General features: G+C 34.6%; 1 protein-coding gene across 1 annotated transcript; it reads right to left on the reverse strand.

Moving 5' to 3' along the window:
- Nucleotides 1-390: 390 nt before the first annotated feature.
- Ublcp1 (ubiquitin like domain containing CTD phosphatase 1) lies at nucleotides 391-18,757 on the reverse strand. Its single transcript, XM_076855716.1, has 11 exons — nucleotides 18,682-18,757; nucleotides 15,466-15,664; nucleotides 14,588-14,679; nucleotides 14,140-14,225; nucleotides 13,942-14,057; nucleotides 12,850-12,948; nucleotides 10,457-10,494; nucleotides 9,918-10,016; nucleotides 7,388-7,504; nucleotides 3,254-3,381; nucleotides 391-1,488 (listed from the first exon to the last, which is right to left on the reverse strand). Exons 2-11 carry the CDS (start codon nucleotides 15,617-15,619, stop codon nucleotides 1,461-1,463), a joined length of 957 nt encoding a protein of 318 aa, XP_076711831.1. The 5' UTR covers nucleotides 15,620-15,664; nucleotides 18,682-18,757; the 3' UTR covers nucleotides 391-1,460.
- Between the last annotated feature and the right edge of the window lie 782 nt (nucleotides 18,758-19,539).

Consider the following 19,539-nt stretch of genomic DNA (forward strand, 5'->3'; position numbering starts at 1 on the left):
ACTTAAAAAAGAGTAAGCCCTTTAATGCTTACTTTAGAATAAAAAGCTGTCTTTTACAGTGGGTAGATGTATCAATAAAACAAATACTCTAAAATATTCTATTTTACACTCAAATATTTAAATTTAGCCTCATAATTAAGAACTTACTTTAATTGAATCATTTTGTTAGTTACAAGCTCTCAAATTCTTCTGCACTATATATCCTTACAATAACCTCAGAATTAAGTGAACTAACATATATAAGTAGCTATTAAAACCAACTCTGACTGCATAGTGATATACACTCCTTTAATACCATACACACTTGATTTTTTAATAAGTCCTTGGCTGAACCCAAAATTTGTTTTGTGATTCAACAAAGAGGTAAAATAATATAGAACAGATGACCAATGTTTTAAGAAAAGATATTTATTATTTATACCACTGAAATAGTCCCATAAGAACAATATACACCATGTTTATTTAAAAGGATCAATTCCTTCCAAATACAAGAACTGTATTAAAGCAATACTGTCAACACGAAACAGTGGTCACATTACATATCTGCAGGCTTAAGCATTGCAAATGATATATTTTTTAATCTTATGGCTAGATATTTTCACTGAAACACAGTGTTAGCACTTAGACAAGATAGAGCTGGAACAGAACAAAAACATTTTGTTCATGCTTTTTAGAGCTAATTGGTGGGTAATATATCCCATTTTAAAGTTTATTGCCTTAAACTGCTTTTATGACAATGGTTCAGGCACAAGTGCTCCTACTTAGCCACAAAAAGAAACACTCTTGCCCCTTAATTTTATTATTCAGTCTTACGTTTTCTATTTCTCATACGAGGACATGTCTGTATCACAACTGATGTTCTCCAGTTTTACTTAAAGAACACTGACACACACACAGGCCAAAGTGAGACAGCTCAGAATTTAGAGCTGTAATTAGTGAAATGCAGAAGAAAAATTTTGTGACAAAAGAATAAAAATTCCTGGTAATTTTAATCATAACAAACTAGGTTCTATTTTTATTTTTTGGTCATTAAGGGAAAAGCCCTAGTTTCAAGATGGGTCTGGCCTTAGATTTAGGCAATCGATAACAAAATGAAGTTAAAACACAAGACATAACCTGTTTCCAAAATCACAAAATGACACTGTTGAGTAAGTTTTTCTCCACTTGTCTTTGTCTTCCTTTTTTCCCTTTTTTTGGTGGAAAACATCTCAGTAATCAATGCTGGAGAAAATATTTTTCAAGAGTAACAGCATATTCATATGAGGGGAGAAAGAATTTTTTTAGCCTATTGCTATGATCTTCAAAAAATATAAAATTAAATTTACAAAAAACTGGAAGACCAAAGGATAAGCAGTCTGGTATTTGCTTCAGTGTCCAGCACTATCATAATGATTTCTAGCATAAAAGCAAAAAGTTCATGGATCTCAAGTATCTTCAATAACTGCCAGTATAACTTGTAACTACTGTCCTTGCTTCTTTGAGAGATACCTGCAAGAAATAAACATTTCAAAGCTAAATTCATGGAAATAATCTCTCTTCCCCAAAGAGTTTTGACTTAATGACAAAGCCTTTCAAAGTATTACCTGTAAATATTCAATAACAACTGTTAATTATCTATGGGCTAAGCATTGCTGAAAGCACATATATTAATGTTAGACCGCATGAGAGCTTCATGAGGAGTTTCTGATAGAATCTATTCCCCTTTTAAAGGCACACAGAAGATAAGCAACTTGTCCAAATTCATACAGCTAGAAAGTGCCAGGTTCAAAACAAGGTATTGCTTTGATAGGTGCATTCAGGACCTATCAATCCATGTTGCCTGCTTTCCATCATGAAAGCCAATATTAACTAGTACTGTAATTTCTAAATCAAAGCCCATTTTAAGATCTTGTTTTTCTTGTATCAAGAGAGTGGGCCAAAATGCTACAGGACTCTGATCAAAAGTTTGTAAAAAAGCCAGGTGCAGTGGCACATGCATGTAATCCCAGCAGCTCAGGAGGCTGAAGAAGGAGAATCTTGAGTCCTGAGCCAACCTCAGCAAAAGCAAAGCTGTAAGCAACTCAATGAGAACCTGTCTCTGAATAAAATACAAAATAGGGCAGGGGACATGGCTAAGTGATCAAGTGCCCCTGAGTTCAATTCCCAGTATCCTGCCCCGCTCCACAAAAAAAGAATTTGTAAAAGATGCAAAGATGTTAATTTACTAAGAAAACAACTTTTTCTTATATTATTTAATAGGAATCTACCAGTAATTTAAATTTTTATATTATTATTTCTCACATTTATGACCTACTATAGTGAACAGGAAGGGAGGTGTTGGGGGAGAGGGCCTTAAGATCCAGAAACCTGAGGAGTTTGGATGCCCATGCTCACTTTGTGCAGTGTGCTGATCTCCGTGACTCAGCTACAACACCTACAATCTGAAGATGGGGATAAAAATGCCTGCTTAATCTTTCTGATAGGATCATGAGACTCCAATAGAATGCTGTGTCAAAGTGATTTGAAAAGACCAAAGTGGAATTTGAAAAGCCAAAGCATAATTACATGAATTGTTTCTTTTGCTTCTATATTGTTGGAACCATGTCAAATTAAAAAAAAAAAAAAATTATTTGTCATACAGAGCAATCCTTTTCATTCCTCCAGAAATTTTTCCCCCACCTCAGAATCTTGGTATACTCTAAATTAATCTTCTATGTAATCTATATTAAATTTGTGTATATGACTGTGCTATAAAAAAGACTAGAAGACTACACACCCAGATCATAATACTAGTTTTCTTTGGAAAGGAAAATCATAAATAATTGTTTTTTCAGTGGGATAAAATTTTCTAATTTTTCTCCATACACTGAAGTTATCTGTAATTTTTAACACATTTCAGGAAAATTCTTAATGAATCTTATCCTTACATTATTTTACAGTATAAGACCAGGTATTAAATTCCCATGTGATTCATAGGCAAGTAGCCACCCTAATGTCACAAAGGTAATTTATAGGCAGCATAATGAACGTGTACCAGTCTTTCAAGTCCTTTCTACTAAAAATGCTAAAAAGCTTATGAGATGTGATTTTTGTAAGCAAGTTAAAGGTTAAAACTAAAGGGAAAAACACTCATAGGGGGGATGTCACTGGACTGGAAAATATTTTTAGAACTCACCCATTTTAAATAAAATTAAGAGCTATGTGTATTCTAGCATCACCAATTTTTTTCCATTCTTTTGAGTAAAGAGAAAATGAATATACAATTAACACTTACCTTTCCCAATATTTGTGATTTAGCTCCAAAAAGTCATCTAATTTTGCTATTTCCTTGAGGTACTGAGTTAATTTTAGAAGTTCTTTGTCCTTATCTCGATTTAGGTGTGCTTTCATAAAAGGCCTTATCTATTAGGAAACAAACAAAACTTCAATTGTAATAAGGGGAAAAAAACCTTACACCATTCTATCATTTAAATAGTCAGTGAGGCTAAAATATCACAAAGGACATCAGTACTAAAACTTACTTTTATAATAGCCTAAGTTTGATCAATTGAAAGTCACGTATAATGTTTACAGTTCAACCCAGAAGCTCTTCCACCGATTCCATCTAACACCCCTTCAGCTTGAACCTGACAACACTAGCTTTCTGCACCGCACCTGGACCCAATCCAGAGGTGGTTCCTCTACTTTGCAAACTGCACAGCTTATACCTTTTCCTCTTCCATCATTTTAGTTGATTCTTACTAATTTTCATTCACAAAAAAGTTAACCCAAATAAGCCTGATCTAAGTAGAGAGTGAGATAAATTTTAACAGTGGTAGTTTTTATTTCAATATTTTTATGAGATTTTTATATAGCTAAGCTATCATCATACATGTATACAACCTGTCACATTTTATAAGCATTTTTCTTCTTCATTCTCTATAAAATCATTTTAAATGCACAAATTTCCCATAAAAGTACAGTGATATTTTCTAATATTTAAGGTTGATATATTTTATTATAAAAGTCATTCATTTAAAAAGCATTACTTCAAATTACAGAAGTCAGCAGACAGATATAGGGATCAAACCAAGTAAGAAATATTATATACCTTGACTTGGATAAAAGTTTGAAGATTTATCTTTTAAAACAATTTGTTAACTATAAATTTTATGTACTTTTGATCTGATAGTCCCAATAAAGAGTTTTGCTTTTCTTTTTTTTTTTTAAATATATTTACTTTATTTATTTTTATGTGGTGCTATGGAACACAGTGTGTCACATGTGAGGGGCAAGCGCTCTACCACTGGAGCTATAATTCCAGCTCCAAGTTTTGCTTTTCTTAAAGGCATCAGTTCAAATTATCTTTATACAACTCAAGAGAGCTTCTCAAATTTTTAAATTAATTTTAAATAAAATGATACTGTCTGGGTTTGCTTCAAAATATTAAAGGGATAGAAGACAGTGTATAGAACAAACAAAATTGTTGAAAAATTTATAAGTTATTTAAACTAGATGATTCACAAGTGAGAATTAATCATATATTTCTATGTAGTTTTGTTTACATTTGAATTTTTCTGTTGTGAAATGTCTCTTCAAAGAAAAAAAAAAAAATCACCCAGGATTTGGGCATGTAGCTCAGTGGTGAGTAGAGCATCTGCCAAGCTCAAACAAGGCAATTTGGTTCCATCAAGCACAAAAAAAGAAGGAGGGAAAAAAAAAAAAAAAAAAAAAACCCAACCTATATAACACCAAACAAAACTCAGACTCCTAAAGCACACAGGTTAAGGACTGACTAAATCACACTTAGCAAAGTACTTATGTATCCTTAATCTGAAACAGAGAAAATTTAACTTTGTCACTAGTTATTAATTTTACATAGTAACACTGAAAAAAAATAGCTAGCATTTAATTATTGCCACTTACTTGAGAAGCAAGAAAAATAAGCCCACAGAAGTCCACTACCATATCTATCAAGGATAGGGAAGGTTCTAAATATTTGCTATATCATTTTCTGCTGAATCTAGAAAAATGCCTGAAAGGGACAGAAAGAATATCTTCCCAGATGTCCTGCTAGCATCGGAACAGCCTGGTGTCAGGGTCAGCTACAGCTGTCAGGGGGCTCCCCTGACACCTCGAGGGAACCAGTGAAGGATAACAGAGTGACTGCCCTGAGCCAGCTCTGTGGGAGATCCAGATGATGCTCTCTGCATCAGCCCTGGGGCCAGGAGTAAACAGAGGCATGCTGTGACTTTCTTTACAATCCTGAGAAGACAGGAATGTACCTCCTCAAGAATGTAAAGGCAAGCAGACCTCCACAGTCAAGGGTCAAATGTTTTCTCTCAAACTACTAATACTCAATGTACCAACAAAGGAATTCCAGTTTAAACAGCAGGGAGGAATTTAGAAATGAAAGTCAAAATACAGGGTACTACAGTGGCTAGTAAATAAGATTTTTAACCCAAGGCCTTGCTATTTTTCCCCTCCAAACATTTGGTCTTAACCACCATTAAACAACAACAATAAAAACTAAATATTCAAATAATTCTATTTCAGACAAGTTAAAATAAAGGCCAAAAAAAAAAAAAAAAAAAAACAACTAGCAGTCACCTGATTACTTGTTCTAGCATAATCACTACACACTGTACCATTTTTCAAAATTAATTTGAGTGCTCACTAGTAGGACAGGTAACACACATGATCATTATCTTGTTGTCTCCTATCAAAGAAAGGTTTTAAGAAATTTAAGATTATTTATATTTTATTTTTGTTTGCCTCAGTCTCCTGAGCCACTGGGATTACAGGCATACACCACCGTACCCAATATTTCCTGATTTATTTTATTTTTTTATATACTGAGGATTTTACCACTGAGCTATCCCCTTTGTCTTCTATATTTTTTAGTGTCAGACAGGGTTCTCACTAAGTTACTGATGTTGGCCACAAACTTGCGATCCCCCGCCTCAGCCTCCAGAGATTGGGATTACAGGTATGTACCACTGAGCCCAGTCCTGAATTAGAATTTTTGAGGGTGAAGACACATATAATTTTAGGATTTCTTTAGTGAATCCGAGTTACCCAATTTTTCAAAAACCCTGCTATAAAATAACACGAAGAATTAGAAATGAATATCATCATCACTCCCTCCAACAGATGATGAGTAGGGTCCAAATGTTGGTTGGGAAAATAAAATTTCTTCCAAACACACATGAAATGATCATATTTTTTTGTTTAAAGGCTAAATGTCTCCTCAAAAATTCTGTAAACATCATGAACTCACCTCAACATGTAAAAGCTGTCTGTTTCACAGAAAATTAGCCATCAAATATCTTTTCTGTTCCCTCTACCTGGGAAGTGCTTCTCCCATAGCTTCAAACACAAATCACTTTCCTTAGAGTAATATAACCACTCTCCTTCCAAATCAATAACTTTGTATTTGTGGCAATTTATGACTTAGATTAGCATTCTGTACCTTAAACTATACTTACTATACACTAAAGACCTAATCAAGAGTCTATAAGAAAGGCTTCAAAAATGTACTTTCTGCAAGTTTTTATTTTGTGACTTTTAAAACTATCAAGAATCCAACTGGCAGAAAAAGTACAGAATTGAAAATAAAAAATAACTTAGTGCTTAGATTTCTACTTCAAAATGGAATCTCCATTTGCACACTACAGAGATAGCTTTTCCACTTTCATATTGAGCCAACACACAAGCAACCATGGACACCAGAAATGTTTTACTTTCAAATTTCTCTCTTATGAATTTTATACTGCTGCCAGAATTAAAATGTCACTACTTCATCTATACCAGATTTCATGTGACTGAAGATTATCATTGACCCAGTAACAAGTCACTTACATGCCAGCCCAAATTCTGTCTAACCAGTTACATATAAGATATTGGGCAAACTGTGCACTTTCTCAGACTCAAGACTATTTCTAAAAATAAGAAAGTAAGTGACTGTGGTTCTGTCTAGCTCTGACATCTAAAATTCTAAGTTTTGTACTTAACATATGTATTCCAAAAACCTTCTTAGTTTTAGTTTAAAAGGGGATAAAACAAACAACATCTCTAGTGCTAGCTATTCAGCACATCAGAAATTTCACTCTGTGATATAGTGTGCTGCTCCTAAGGCCACGAACCTGTATAGCATGTTACTATACTGTCATTGTGGGCAACTGTAACAAAGTGGTAAGCACTTGGGTATCTAAACATAAAGTACAATAAATGCACCAGACAACAGGATTTTTTCAGCTCCATCCCAATCTTAGGGGATCACCTGCATAAACCTGGTGCATCATTGACTCAAATGGCATTAATCGGTGCATGACTGCACTCCTTAAAATTTATGAAATTCAACAGTGCTTAAAATTTTGCCACATAATCAAGATTACATGAGTATCCAGCAAGTAAAATTATGTCTTACCTTTAGTCCATTTTGTGGGTTCATTAGAAAATTTCTTCCTATGTCATCAAACATAATGGTGTTCTTTTTGCTGTAAAACTCGGAAAACTTTCCCCATATAACACCAAGAGGCTTTACCTTAGAATAAAAGTTTAGATTTAACTCAAATTTTATCAACACTACTTCTTCTTCTTTTTTTTTAAAGCAGAGCTATTGCAAATGCCCTGCAGAAAAAGGTTAGAGTTCCTTTCATCCTATCAGATGGCTTACTCTGTGAGCTGATGAAAGGCCACACTTCAAACACAATGCTATCTAACAAGTTCAAATTTCTTAAAAGTTCATTCTCATCTCACTGAATGAAACACATTTTAAGAGTTTATGTAATTTTATTATAAAGATTGTGGGTAAAAGGAGAGGTTATTTCATTTTTAAAGGATAGAAAATAATTCTTTAGATGACTAAGCATTCACATGATTTCCTGAGCTAACACAAGCCCTCCCAGAGCTTGAGAGTTGTGTGGGGTCTATTGTCAAAACTAGAGACACTTTATTGAAGGAAAATGTACCTGGCTCTTTTAATATTTTATTGCAAAACAAAACTTGGTTTTGCTTTAATTCAATGACACAGGTGCACAATTACTAGTGCACTTGATTGCTTAATTTCAAAAGAGCCATAATTTGTATTTCTCACTCTTAATTCAGATTTCTTAAATCATGACTTCAAAAGGACAATTCATTATATAGACATATCTCTTGGTACTTGCATAAGATCACACAAGAAATAACGATGCTGCCTGTGAGGAGAATAAATGGCTAAGGGGTCCAGGTGGGAAGAATTCATTATGTACTTTAGTTTTGTTTTTCAATCATGTGAATGTATTACCCACTCAGAAAAAATTTTAAAGACATAATATTACTTTTTGCTAAAGTCAGTAATTTATGGTATTGTATTATTAGATTAAATGATAATAAATGATGACAAAAGTTGTCACTTAAAAATGTTTTCTTTTTATTCACCTGAAATTTTTTCACTCTATGTTTACTACTGAAATAAAACTACTAAAAACTTGAAGACAAACATACAGGTACTAACACAATAGGCCAGATTCTTGATTTACTTTTAGCTAACAAAAGTGTAAAGAAATGGGACAAGAAGGATGAATTTTTTTTATGACACCTAGGGTTAGAAATTCCACATCGTCTTTCCCCATATAACACCAAGAGGCTGTCATTTGACTATTAACCCACAAAACTAATAGGGATTGGGGAGAATTTAGGACACCAGGAAAGCTTAGGTGAGATAGTATTAAAATGGTTCCACAGGAATATTTTTGTTCTCAATTAGAAAAGTAATAATGCTGATCACAAAAAAATTTGAATATAGAGAAAAAGCACAAAGAAAAATTTTAAATCACATATAATCTGGTCAATATTGAGGATAGCAACTAAATATTCTGACCTATTTATCTTCAGACTTCTATATCAACAGCAGATACAGAACACAGATCCTTTGTTAAAAAACATACAAAAGTTAAGGGCTATTTCCTAGCAGATCACAAACACTGCTCTCTAGAAACTTTTACTTTAATGTATCATAAAATTTTTAAATCATTAAATACCCTACTACACCAGATGATCAGTTGCATGCCATCATATGAATAAAAATATATAACTAATTTCTTTCTTATTCCTGCATATTAAGGATTATTTTTTATTTAATTTTTCACCATTATAACACTACTATATTTACTATTTCCAAACTTCTTTCAAACATTTGGATTTTGGAAATGTACTACGTTACTTTAGTAGTTTTTCTCCTGAGCTGAGTAACTCTTCTACTGAAAAAATCCCCATGCACTTAAACCATTCATTGCATTTATGACTTTAACAATTTTAAATTTTAATCTCGCCTCAGGTTTTCCTAGTATTCTAAGTTCTCTACAAATTCCTACCAACTTGTGTGCTTTCAAAAGGTCTGGACTACATCTCATTCATCTCTTTATTCCCAAGGCCTATTACAGGGCTTTGTAGATAGCTGGTACTCAATACTATGTTTACTTAAGTAAACACAGTGAACACCCCTAATCTTTTCAGCCAAATCTTTTTCCTGATGGCACCCGTTGGTATTCTCTAGGGCTACATGTACTTCAACCAAAGTACATGTATGTATCATGATGCACCTGTTATTAGTACCAGATTCATATAAGGCAGGGTGAGTAAATTTTGTTTTGTTTCTAAATCTTCCTTGATGATATTCAGTATTTCTCTTACCTACTTCGCCTGGTAATGCTGCTGACATCATCATAGACAATTATCTTTGATCACAATTCCTTTAGTGACAGTTGTGCTTCAAGATCCTTAGCTGTAGCACTAAAATTAAAATGTTTTAACCTTAAATACATTCTCCTATGTTGAAATTCAACTGCCACTGTCTCATCCACTCAGATGAGTTTCTAAACTCATCCTGTGGCTTCCTCCATCAGTATAAACACAAAAAGTACACTAGAAAATAAACACATCTTTAAATAGAAGTAAAATAAATAAGTTCTTACGTCTATTAATCCTCTTCTTGGAGTATGCACTGTTATCATAGCAGCACTGTCCAACATGAAGGTAATCTTGTAATTTGCATTTGTGCTCACGCCCAGCTCCTATAAACACAAATATCTGTTAGGTAAAACATAATAATGAGGAAAATATCCGGGTTTCTGAATATTCCAGCCGCAATTTCCCATAATGCCAACTTTTACATCACTGGCCAGATCTTGCTAAATGACCAAGTCTCTTACTTTCACTTAGCCAAGTCAACAGACAGTAGTTCAAAGAAAAATAAACTAGAAACAGATTACTGCTTCACTAACCATTTTAAAGTGCATCACTGCTTTAAGAGCAAACGAAAAACAAAGCCTTATTATAAAGTGGGGGAGAAAAACAAGGGGAAGCTTAGCTGTACTTTTTCTTGAAAATGATTCCAACATTCAGTATAATCCGCATTGAACGGACTTTCAACACACTTCTGCCCCTGCTACTACAGAACTTTTTACAGATGCAACTTCAAAACATTTCTGAATAGCTTGTTTCTAATACTTACTTTCATTTTAGCTTCAATCCACTTCATATTTGTTGCAGCTAAAACATGAGGAATAATACAATACAAATGAAAAAGTATGAATTTCATTTTTTTAAAAAAAGTCTTCTGTATAAATAAGTCTTCTAAGCAAGATTAAAAGTTCAAAAGGCATCACAAGTAAGTCCCTCGCATATTTATTATTTTTTTTAAATATTTATAAAAAGACAGGTGTGGTGGTGCATCCTTATAGTTCTGGTGACTCGGGAGGCTAAGGTGGGAGGAACACAAGTTCAAGGCCAGCCTCAGCAACTTAATGAGACCCAGTCCCAAACTAAAAATAAAAGGGGTGGGGATGCAGCTCTGTAGTAAAAGACCCGAGCTCTAATCCCCAGTACCAATTTAAAAAAAAAAAAAAAAATTATATATATATATAAAACATTTTAGTATGTCTTCAAGACAGAATGAAATTTAAACAAGTTTTATATAAAAAATACAGGTAATCCAGGCTCAAAAGAACTCTGACCCTAGAAAACTGATAAATCAAATTCCAAACTCTCTTTAAAAAAAAAAAAAGTCATGGAACCATGCTGTATCAGTTCCAAAATTTAAATGTGGGATGCTGAATGTCAATTTTCTTCCATGTTCCTAATTCCAGGCCATACAAAGGTATATATCTGAAATGTCAATATAAGCATATAAATATTGTGAATCAAAAGTCTATGTTGAATACTAGCTACATCCTGCATTTTGCCAGACTCAGCAAATTTAACTCTCATTGAGTCCAGCACCTTGTAATAAAGAAACACATTCATAAAATGCACCTGTGTTATACAATCACTCACTGTCAGATATTCACAAAAAGTTTTAGGATCATTAACATTAAAATTCAATCCTTATCTTTATGTGCCTACTAACCCCAAGTTATTGAACAAAATTGTACAGGTATTACCAATAAAAGAGGAAAAAGCGGTTTAAAGTGTGTGTGTGTGTGTGTATATTTTAAAGGAAAAGAAGAAACTTGAGTTCCCAAAGTAAAAATCTTCAGCATATACACATGAAAAAGCAAAAGAATCCTCTTACTTGCAAAAATGGTCAGTTGAACTAAAATTTTAGACTTTTGGATCTATAATGACAACAGTCATAAGACAGGGAAAAAAATTTTTCACTTCAGTACCTACTTTGTGTCTGTGATTCTCAGATGAAAACAAAGAGACTAAAAGCTAATAAAAATAGTTTCTCATCATTAAGTAACTATCATACATGTCAGACATGGTGCCACTTGCTATACTGGTATTTCTATTCTTATAACTAACTCATAAAACAGATTTGGTGATCTTCATTTCTTAGCTGAGGAAAGTAGGGCTCAGAGAGATTAACTGACCTGTCTGTCTAGTGTCACACAACAAGGACAGAACCAGAATTAAAACTCTAGTCTATTTTAGCTCCAAAGTAACTCATTCTTTTCAACATACTATCACAAAATATAATGATTTACAAAAATAACCTAAAAATTATCTTATTTTAACAATTTTTCTCATCTTAACAGCTATAAACTTATCACTGAAAATGGAAATATGCTGATTATAAAGAAAGTAGAAAGGAAATTTATAGATTAAAACAACTATCTTGCTTCTCATCAAATACCTAGTATAACCAAATGGTGAAGCTGTAATGTAATTTCTGTAATGCACAATCAGAATAACTCTTCTCTGCTTGTGACGTTGCCAAGAAGTGATGTTAAATATTTGTAGAGAAATGAGGCATAAACTAAAACACTGCTTCATTTTTCAAGAAAGTCTTGCTAAGAAAGAAAAGTCAACTGAACTAATAGGGCTTTCACAAATATAGAAGATTTTTTAGAGAAAATCATTATCTTCTCAGAGGTTTTGGAATGGTCCAAATACCACATTTTGAGTAAAACTGCTTCAGTTCATACACTAATTTTTCCTTAATTTTTTTTGACCCTCTTTATTTCTATAGAATTACATTAGTGAGTTTTTTTCTTTTGTTTTCTTTTCTTTTTTTTTTTTTTAAACATATCTTTCTCTATGTGTTTCTAACCTGGAGTGAGGAAGAAAGAAAGCAAAAATACCTTGAAACATCCAGAATTCCACTGGACAAATCAAATAAAAATTTCTAATCAAACTGAGATCTTTCATAAGGTCCCTTTTTCTCTGTCATTATGTTGTACTCTTGTCTGGTACTAAACTCAACATTATGTGACAAATGTATGTACAAGTTAATAGCATGTTGTAAAAAAGTAAAACATACTTCATTTCAGAAATTTGCTAAAAAAACAAATGAAAACAATTCCATATTTAAACTCAAGTCTTGCAAGTTCATACTTTATAAAGAATGATATAAACAACCTTATTTCAACTGAAATAATCTAAACAAAAAAAAATATTGCTTACACCAAATAACAATGTCATAATCTTCATATGCAGATGTTAGAAATTCATGAAGATATGGCCTCATTAATTCTACACCAGTCTCTGCACAAGACCTATGGTCTAAAAGAAAGTTGATAATAGATGTTAGGTTATTATCATGGACAAACACCTAATAGCAATGAAATTATTATGAAATGTTATCTATTATGAAATGTAACAAACATTCAACTGCAAACTACTTTAAACTGAAAAAGATTTGACAAAGGGATATCTTTCAAAGCACAAAATTAGTATACTTGTGCTACCATTTTAATTGGTTAATTTTGCTCAATGTGCAAAACTAAGAATTCAGACTTATAAATTGTCCATTTTTTCTCGTCTAGTCTAAAAAGTTTAGATATTTGTGAAAATGAAAAATAAGCTAGGACCACTTATACTCCCATTTAATTACCACCTTGCAAGATAAAAATCATATTCCACCAGATTGACAGGACTAACTAACTTATTAAGTCTTTAATAAGTTATGACAAAGCTTAGAATTAAAAGTAAACATATTCTAATATCAGGAGTTAACTACTTTTTGTTAATTTAAGAGGATGAAATGAACATCTTTTTTTCATTGACTAAATATTAAACAGCTCGACTGTAATTAAACAGAAAACAAGGGATAAAATGCCAAAAGTGACTTTAAATTTCCTCATAAGAACTTAAGTGTTAGCCAATCAGAAATGACTCAGTCAAATTATGATGTATCTACAAACTAGAATATTATGTAGCCAAAATATATAAATAATTATATTTAATAACAACAAATGATATTAAATGACTGAGATGATGCACAATCTATCACTGAGTAAAGAAAAAAAAAGGAGATACATACAAACACACTAGAAGATACAATCAAAATATTAAGAGTGGTCATCTTTTGGTCTTTAAATTATAGATGACTTCTTTTCTCCCTTATTTGTATTCCTACAATGAACGATATACTTTTGTAATAAGAAAAGCTGCCAAATACTTCATGTGAACCCTGAGTTGCTAGAAAAAAAAAAAAAAAAAAGAAAAAATAGTTGTTGTGGATAACAGAAAATGAAGTCTTATTAATTGACTTACCAAATAACGTATAATCAACATCTAGTACCAAAAGCTTTTTTCCTTCTCTGGGAGGATTTAATATTTCCACTTTGTATTCTTTCACTCTGCGAGAAATTTTCAGTAGGTTTTCTTCCCTAACGGAAAAAAATAAAATCTGATGAAACACTCACTTTTGCTCCCACGACCAAGATTTCCTCTAAAGTAGAGAGCACTTACCTATTTTCTACTTCAACGACTTCATCTTCAATATCAAAGTCATTGACAACATCATCATTGTCAGGGGGTGGACCTAAGACATCTTCCTATTAAGATAGAAAAAAGTTTTGTTTACTAAAACAAATATACACAAAGCACAAAAATCAAATGAAGTACAATTTAAGTTCAAGAGTCTTTCAAGTACACAATTAATAATTTGTTATATATGTCCCCTGGGAAGATTTATTATGTTAAGTTTGGACATTTGGGCTACTATTATACTTACAACTAACTATATACTAAAAAGTTCCCCAGTATTTATCTTATGCTGAATTAATACAACAGTCACTGTGCAACTTTTACTTTTCACTAATACACTGACAATTTTACCACAATTAAAACACAACAGTGTAAGTGTATAAATCAAAATATCTTCAAAGGACAAATGGTAACAAAAGTAAACATTTACCAAGCTCTCCTCACGAGTTCCCATCATCATGATTTTAGTATTTGGTTTCAGTTTGAGAGCTCCAAGCTTAACATCATTTTCTGCAGGTTTGCCTACAATACAAGCAAATGACTGTTTTCTCACTAAAGTTCAGGTGCTGGTTTCACTATTCCATTACACAAACCCTAACATCAAAAGGTTTGGTACAGATGCCACAGCAGTTCAGGGTTTTTTTTTTTTTCTTTTGCTAACAAATTGTTACTGCTGAATTAGTCCAATCTAAGATACTAAGAACTCACAACTATTACAAGGATCGTTTTTCCATATTCCATTTTAGAACACCTTTTTATTCAATTAACCAAAAAATAAACTTATGTTTTATTTTATTGTTTCGGATGAAGAAAATGCTTTTCCAGGAAGCCTTGAAAACTGACACTTAAGAAAAAACTGTAGATATATTGCTGCTCCAAACTTGCCCTTCAATAATTTGACAAATGCAAAAACTTAGGAGTCCCTTTTAAGTACAGTCCTATAAATTTTAAATATCATCTTTACCTTTAGAACAGAAAAGATAATTTGGGTAGAGTTAAAGGCCTAAGCTATAATGAGAATATTGTGCTAAAGCTCACATGTCAGAAGAGAACAATTTCATCTGTGACTTCTGTGTCAAAGTTTTAAGCAGTAAACACCAATTTATGTTAAGAGGAATCAATAGCAGTCTTCATACTGGTAATATTTTAAAGTAACCTTTAATATTCTACTTTTACTACTAAAAACAATTTTAGGAATATCCCTATGAAAGAAATGTTAATAAGGAAAGTCTTATTAAAGAAAACAACAGATAATAGCAAATATAAAATTCATAAATATCAATGCAAAAACTGTGGAGAGAGATTTACCTTTAACTTTGAGTCCAAGTAACTTTTGGCGTTCTGGCAGCACTCCTGTAAGGGTCTTGAGAAACTGTTTGAGATCTAGCACAGTATCATCTTCTGAAAGTGTGGTCACTGAATATTCCTGTCCACCCCATTTTACAATGATAGGGAGAGCCATTCTTGAAGCATATGAGGCAGCGAGCTTTCCTTTGGGAAAAAGTAGCTAGAAAAGAAGGCACGTACAAATGAATTGGTTAGAATTGATATATCAAGGACAAGACTGTAACTTTAAGTCCTATAAGTGTGTAAAGTTTTGAGTTCTATTTTACAAATTGACAACAGAGCAACAAATACTTTGCCTTACAGAAGTGCTTCCAGAACACCTAGTAACAAAAGTTACTAGGCCTCAAAGTTACCATGACCCCACTCTCACAAATTTAGCTAAGAGTTACTGCTTCCTGCTACTTTATGAGATTCTCTCTGTTGCTCACCTGGAAAGGTACAATAAGGAGCTAGCTATCCCTCCTGCTCTATCTCATCAGGTTTATGTTACAACTCATCATGTTCATTTAATATTTAAGAAGTAGTGTAGTGCAATTGCTAGAAGCAGTGCTACCTGGCTAGTATTTGATTCTGGGAAATTAACTTGATTTTTCATGCCAAGATTTCCTCATCTGTAAAATAGGAATGAGAATACTATCTATTTCTTAGGGTTCTGATGAGAATTAAATTACTTGATATTTATAAGTCGCACAGCACCTAGCACATGGTAAGCACTACTTAACTGTTGGTTAAATAAATTTAAAACTGAAAGCTTACTATATTCTAGGCACTGTGCCAAATAAATAAGAAGCCATTATTTGTTTCATATATTATAAATTGGTCAGTTTTACACAGACAATCTCATTTAACACAATTGCTTGGTAAATGTTCCCTCTTTTACAATTAAAGAATTTAGAAACAGAGTTATGTAATGTGCTCATAACTGGGCACATAGCTGGGAAAAGAATAGGCCTAGTGAGTAAATCTCATGTACACTGCATCCCCTGAACCATAGCCTCCTCTCTTGAACTGGACCTACAGGAGTTAAAGCATCAAAGTCCAGTAAATACAAAACGCATAGGCACAGATCAAAGCACACAATTTTATATTGCAGCTGCTACTCTAATCAACTATCACATGTAGCTCTCTTCCCCCATAAAACTTTCTACTTCTTATAACGTTTTTCCTCCCACAGTTCTGACCTTTTCTAATCTCAAAGAAGTCATTTCCAAATGTTTTCACTCATTTGATCAAACATTTGATTGCACTATTCATGGAATTATTACAACCAACTATGAGAGAAGATAAATTGTAAGCATCAATATACAAAAACAATTTGGAAAGAATATTTTCTATTAACATGCTCTTAGTAAGCAAGAATGTCAGAAATTCATGTTTATATTTACTCATTTAAATATGAAGAGAATTCATGTATTCCCTTATATAAATGTTTCACATTTATATTCATATTTATACTTGCTCTCTTATGTTTATAATCTGTTCTCCTGAAAATTTAAAGCAAGTGTGTTAATTTGGAATAACATGTTTACTTTAGAACTTGCTCTAATAAATTGTATAATCTTCAATAAAAAAAAAGTTGGCCTTTTGAGTTCAGCTGCAATAGAGTTTAAGTATTATTTTCCTGTCAGAAATGAAAATAAACATGATATTTACAGAGTTCAGAAGGCATCCATACTAATATTGTGGTAGACAGAACAGAGTTTGGAGTGAGCTGCCCAAATTCCAGCACCTTGGACAAGTCATTTCTCTTGCAATCTAGAAGTTCTCTAGAGGTTCTAAGTGCAGTCCCCAAACCAACTAACAGGATTCAGCTCACTGTAACTTGTTGGAAATGCAATCAAAGGTGGAGGGAAGAGACCTAGCAACTTGTGTTTTAACCATCCTCATTCCATCACTGCGATGCATGCTCAAAATCTGAGACACACTGCTCTAGGCTCTGCAATGTTCTCAGTCTTAAAAAAGAAAATGTGCCAGATGGTATAGGTTCTGTGTACTTCATAAAGCAGCATACAAACATTGTGAAACACCTTTGCCACAGTGGGAATTTCAAGTTGGCAATTGCCCTAAAGGAGCAAACATAACCAAATACTATAAAGATTTTTAAATGCATAAATCTTTAAGGCTTCTTTTTAATGCTTTCACACTTAACCTTTCTAATATTTTGAATCATTTTAGAGCCCCATAAGACTTATAAACTGAAAAATGGCTGAGGGAGGGGGCAATCAAACCTAAGCAAGCAAAGAACACACCTTTAAAGGATACCTAAAGAAACAGCTGTTTAGCTCCGAGGTTTTTTTTTGTTGTTGTTGTTTGTTTGTTTGTTTGTTTGTTTTTACCTAATACACTATATTGACTTTGTCTAGACAATTCCAACTCTGGTCTTCAGTTTTATCAAGTACAAAATGAAGCGACTAATATTTACTAGACAAGAACAGAGTTAAGGTAGAAGATAATATCTGCGGAAGCGCTTTCTACACTAGAAAAGCAATACAAATGGTGTGGTTGAGAATATGACATACTGAACAATTTAATTGGAGTATCCCATTTATTCTTCACAATCTTGAATTAACAACTATTGTCTTCATTGTAGAGACCAAAAACAGGAAGGAAAAAAAAAAAAGAATAAGCTTAATAACTTGCCGAAGACTGCACAACTCAAAACATGGTTATCTCAAAGCACAGGAACAAAAGTAACACTCTGGGAACCAACGGGAAGGGAATAACTTTACAACCAGCCCAGCAGGCGGTAACTGAAGTGCTGTCAATTCCGGGCCAGGACGACGCTTCAGTAGCACCTCCAGAAAGGTGCAGCGGAGGGAGCAGCGTGAGGTGCGCGGTGTGGGACATCATCAGAAGGCAGGGGAGACTCCAGAACCCAGGGGGCTGGGTGCTTTCAACAAGGAGGGCGGGGAGGGTTGGACAAACCCCAGAAGGGGCAGGAAATTGATCTGGGGACGCAAAATCTATTGGGGCTCGAGAAGGCCGCATGCGAAGGCGGTAGCCACCGCCACCCGCGGGTCCGGGACCAGGCACCTGGGTGTCGGACTCGGACAGCCGCGGCCCCCGGCCCGTCATGGCCTACCGCGGTGCAGAACGCACGGCGCAGGCTGCAGAGCCACGTCCTCGGCCGCCACTGCGGCGACACCGCTGCGTGCGCGGGGAGCCCGATCCCCTCACCTGGAGCGCGGCGGACCCTGCTGCAGAGGACGCTGACACCGTCCACCAAAGAACCAAAGGCGACCGGAAGTGAAGGGCGGGACCGGAACCGGCTGACGAACCGGAAGTGGGTGGTATGAAACGGAAACACGCTGGGGACGCTGTGTTTGTTTCCCTAGTTTCTCTTCGGGATGTAACCGTAGATAGCCACCGCCGGGGATCGCCACAGGCCACGAGGAAGGAAAGCCCTTTGGGGACTGTGGCCACTGTGCAGATACCCAGGATCGCTCGGTGGCCCACGGGCATCGCCCGCTTTGCGCATGCGCCCGGTGGTGGGCTTAAAGCGGGAAGGTTCTGTGCTCGGGCGCGTGACGTCTTCTGTATTGTTTCGCCTAAATCGGAAGTGGGTGGGGTGCGGCGTGGTTTCGTGCTGATCTCTGGGTGGGACACGGGGCTTGGACTGCTGTTACTAACTTAAGTGGAAAAGATGACCTCCGGATGGCTTGACACCTCTCTGTAGCCGCAGGGGCCACCAACGCTGATCATTTCGCGGGCTCAGAATGTTGCCGAATCTAAGAGAAACCTGAGGAGCGTCAGGAAAGGGAAGGGGCAGCCTGCTTGACTCGGAGACCCAGGAAGCACATGTGAATATGAGAGCTGCCAATCACATTACTACATTGCATCGTATCTCATCTTCTCTTTCCCCCCTTGAATGCAAGGGAAGCCAGTTACCCTGACAAAAGAATTTAAGAATTAAATGGACAGTCAGAGCAGTCCCCATCTCTTCCATAAACGGAACTACCAAAACGCAAAAAGAAGAAGAAGCAGAAGGGGAGGATCATTTATCACAAAGATACAGGGAAGAGCAGTGGAGTGGGA

This window comes from Callospermophilus lateralis, chromosome 5 (assembly GCF_048772815.1).
Source record: "Callospermophilus lateralis isolate mCalLat2 chromosome 5, mCalLat2.hap1, whole genome shotgun sequence".
Taxonomy (NCBI): domain Eukaryota; kingdom Metazoa; phylum Chordata; class Mammalia; order Rodentia; family Sciuridae; genus Callospermophilus; species Callospermophilus lateralis.

Excerpts from the sequence above, each read along its gene's own strand:
- Ublcp1 (XM_076855716.1), bottom strand. The coding sequence starts at position 15,619 with ATGGCTCTCCCTATCATTGTAAAATGGGGTGGACAGGAATATTCAGTG. Across the intron at positions 14,058-14,139 it reads GTCGTTGAAGTAGAAAATAG|GGAAGAAAACCTACTGAAAA; the intron begins GTAAGTGCTCTC and ends TTTTTCCGTTAG. Across the intron at positions 10,495-12,849 it reads TTATGACATTGTTATTTGGT|CTGCAACAAATATGAAGTGG; the intron begins GTAAGCAATATT and ends CTCATGTTTTAG.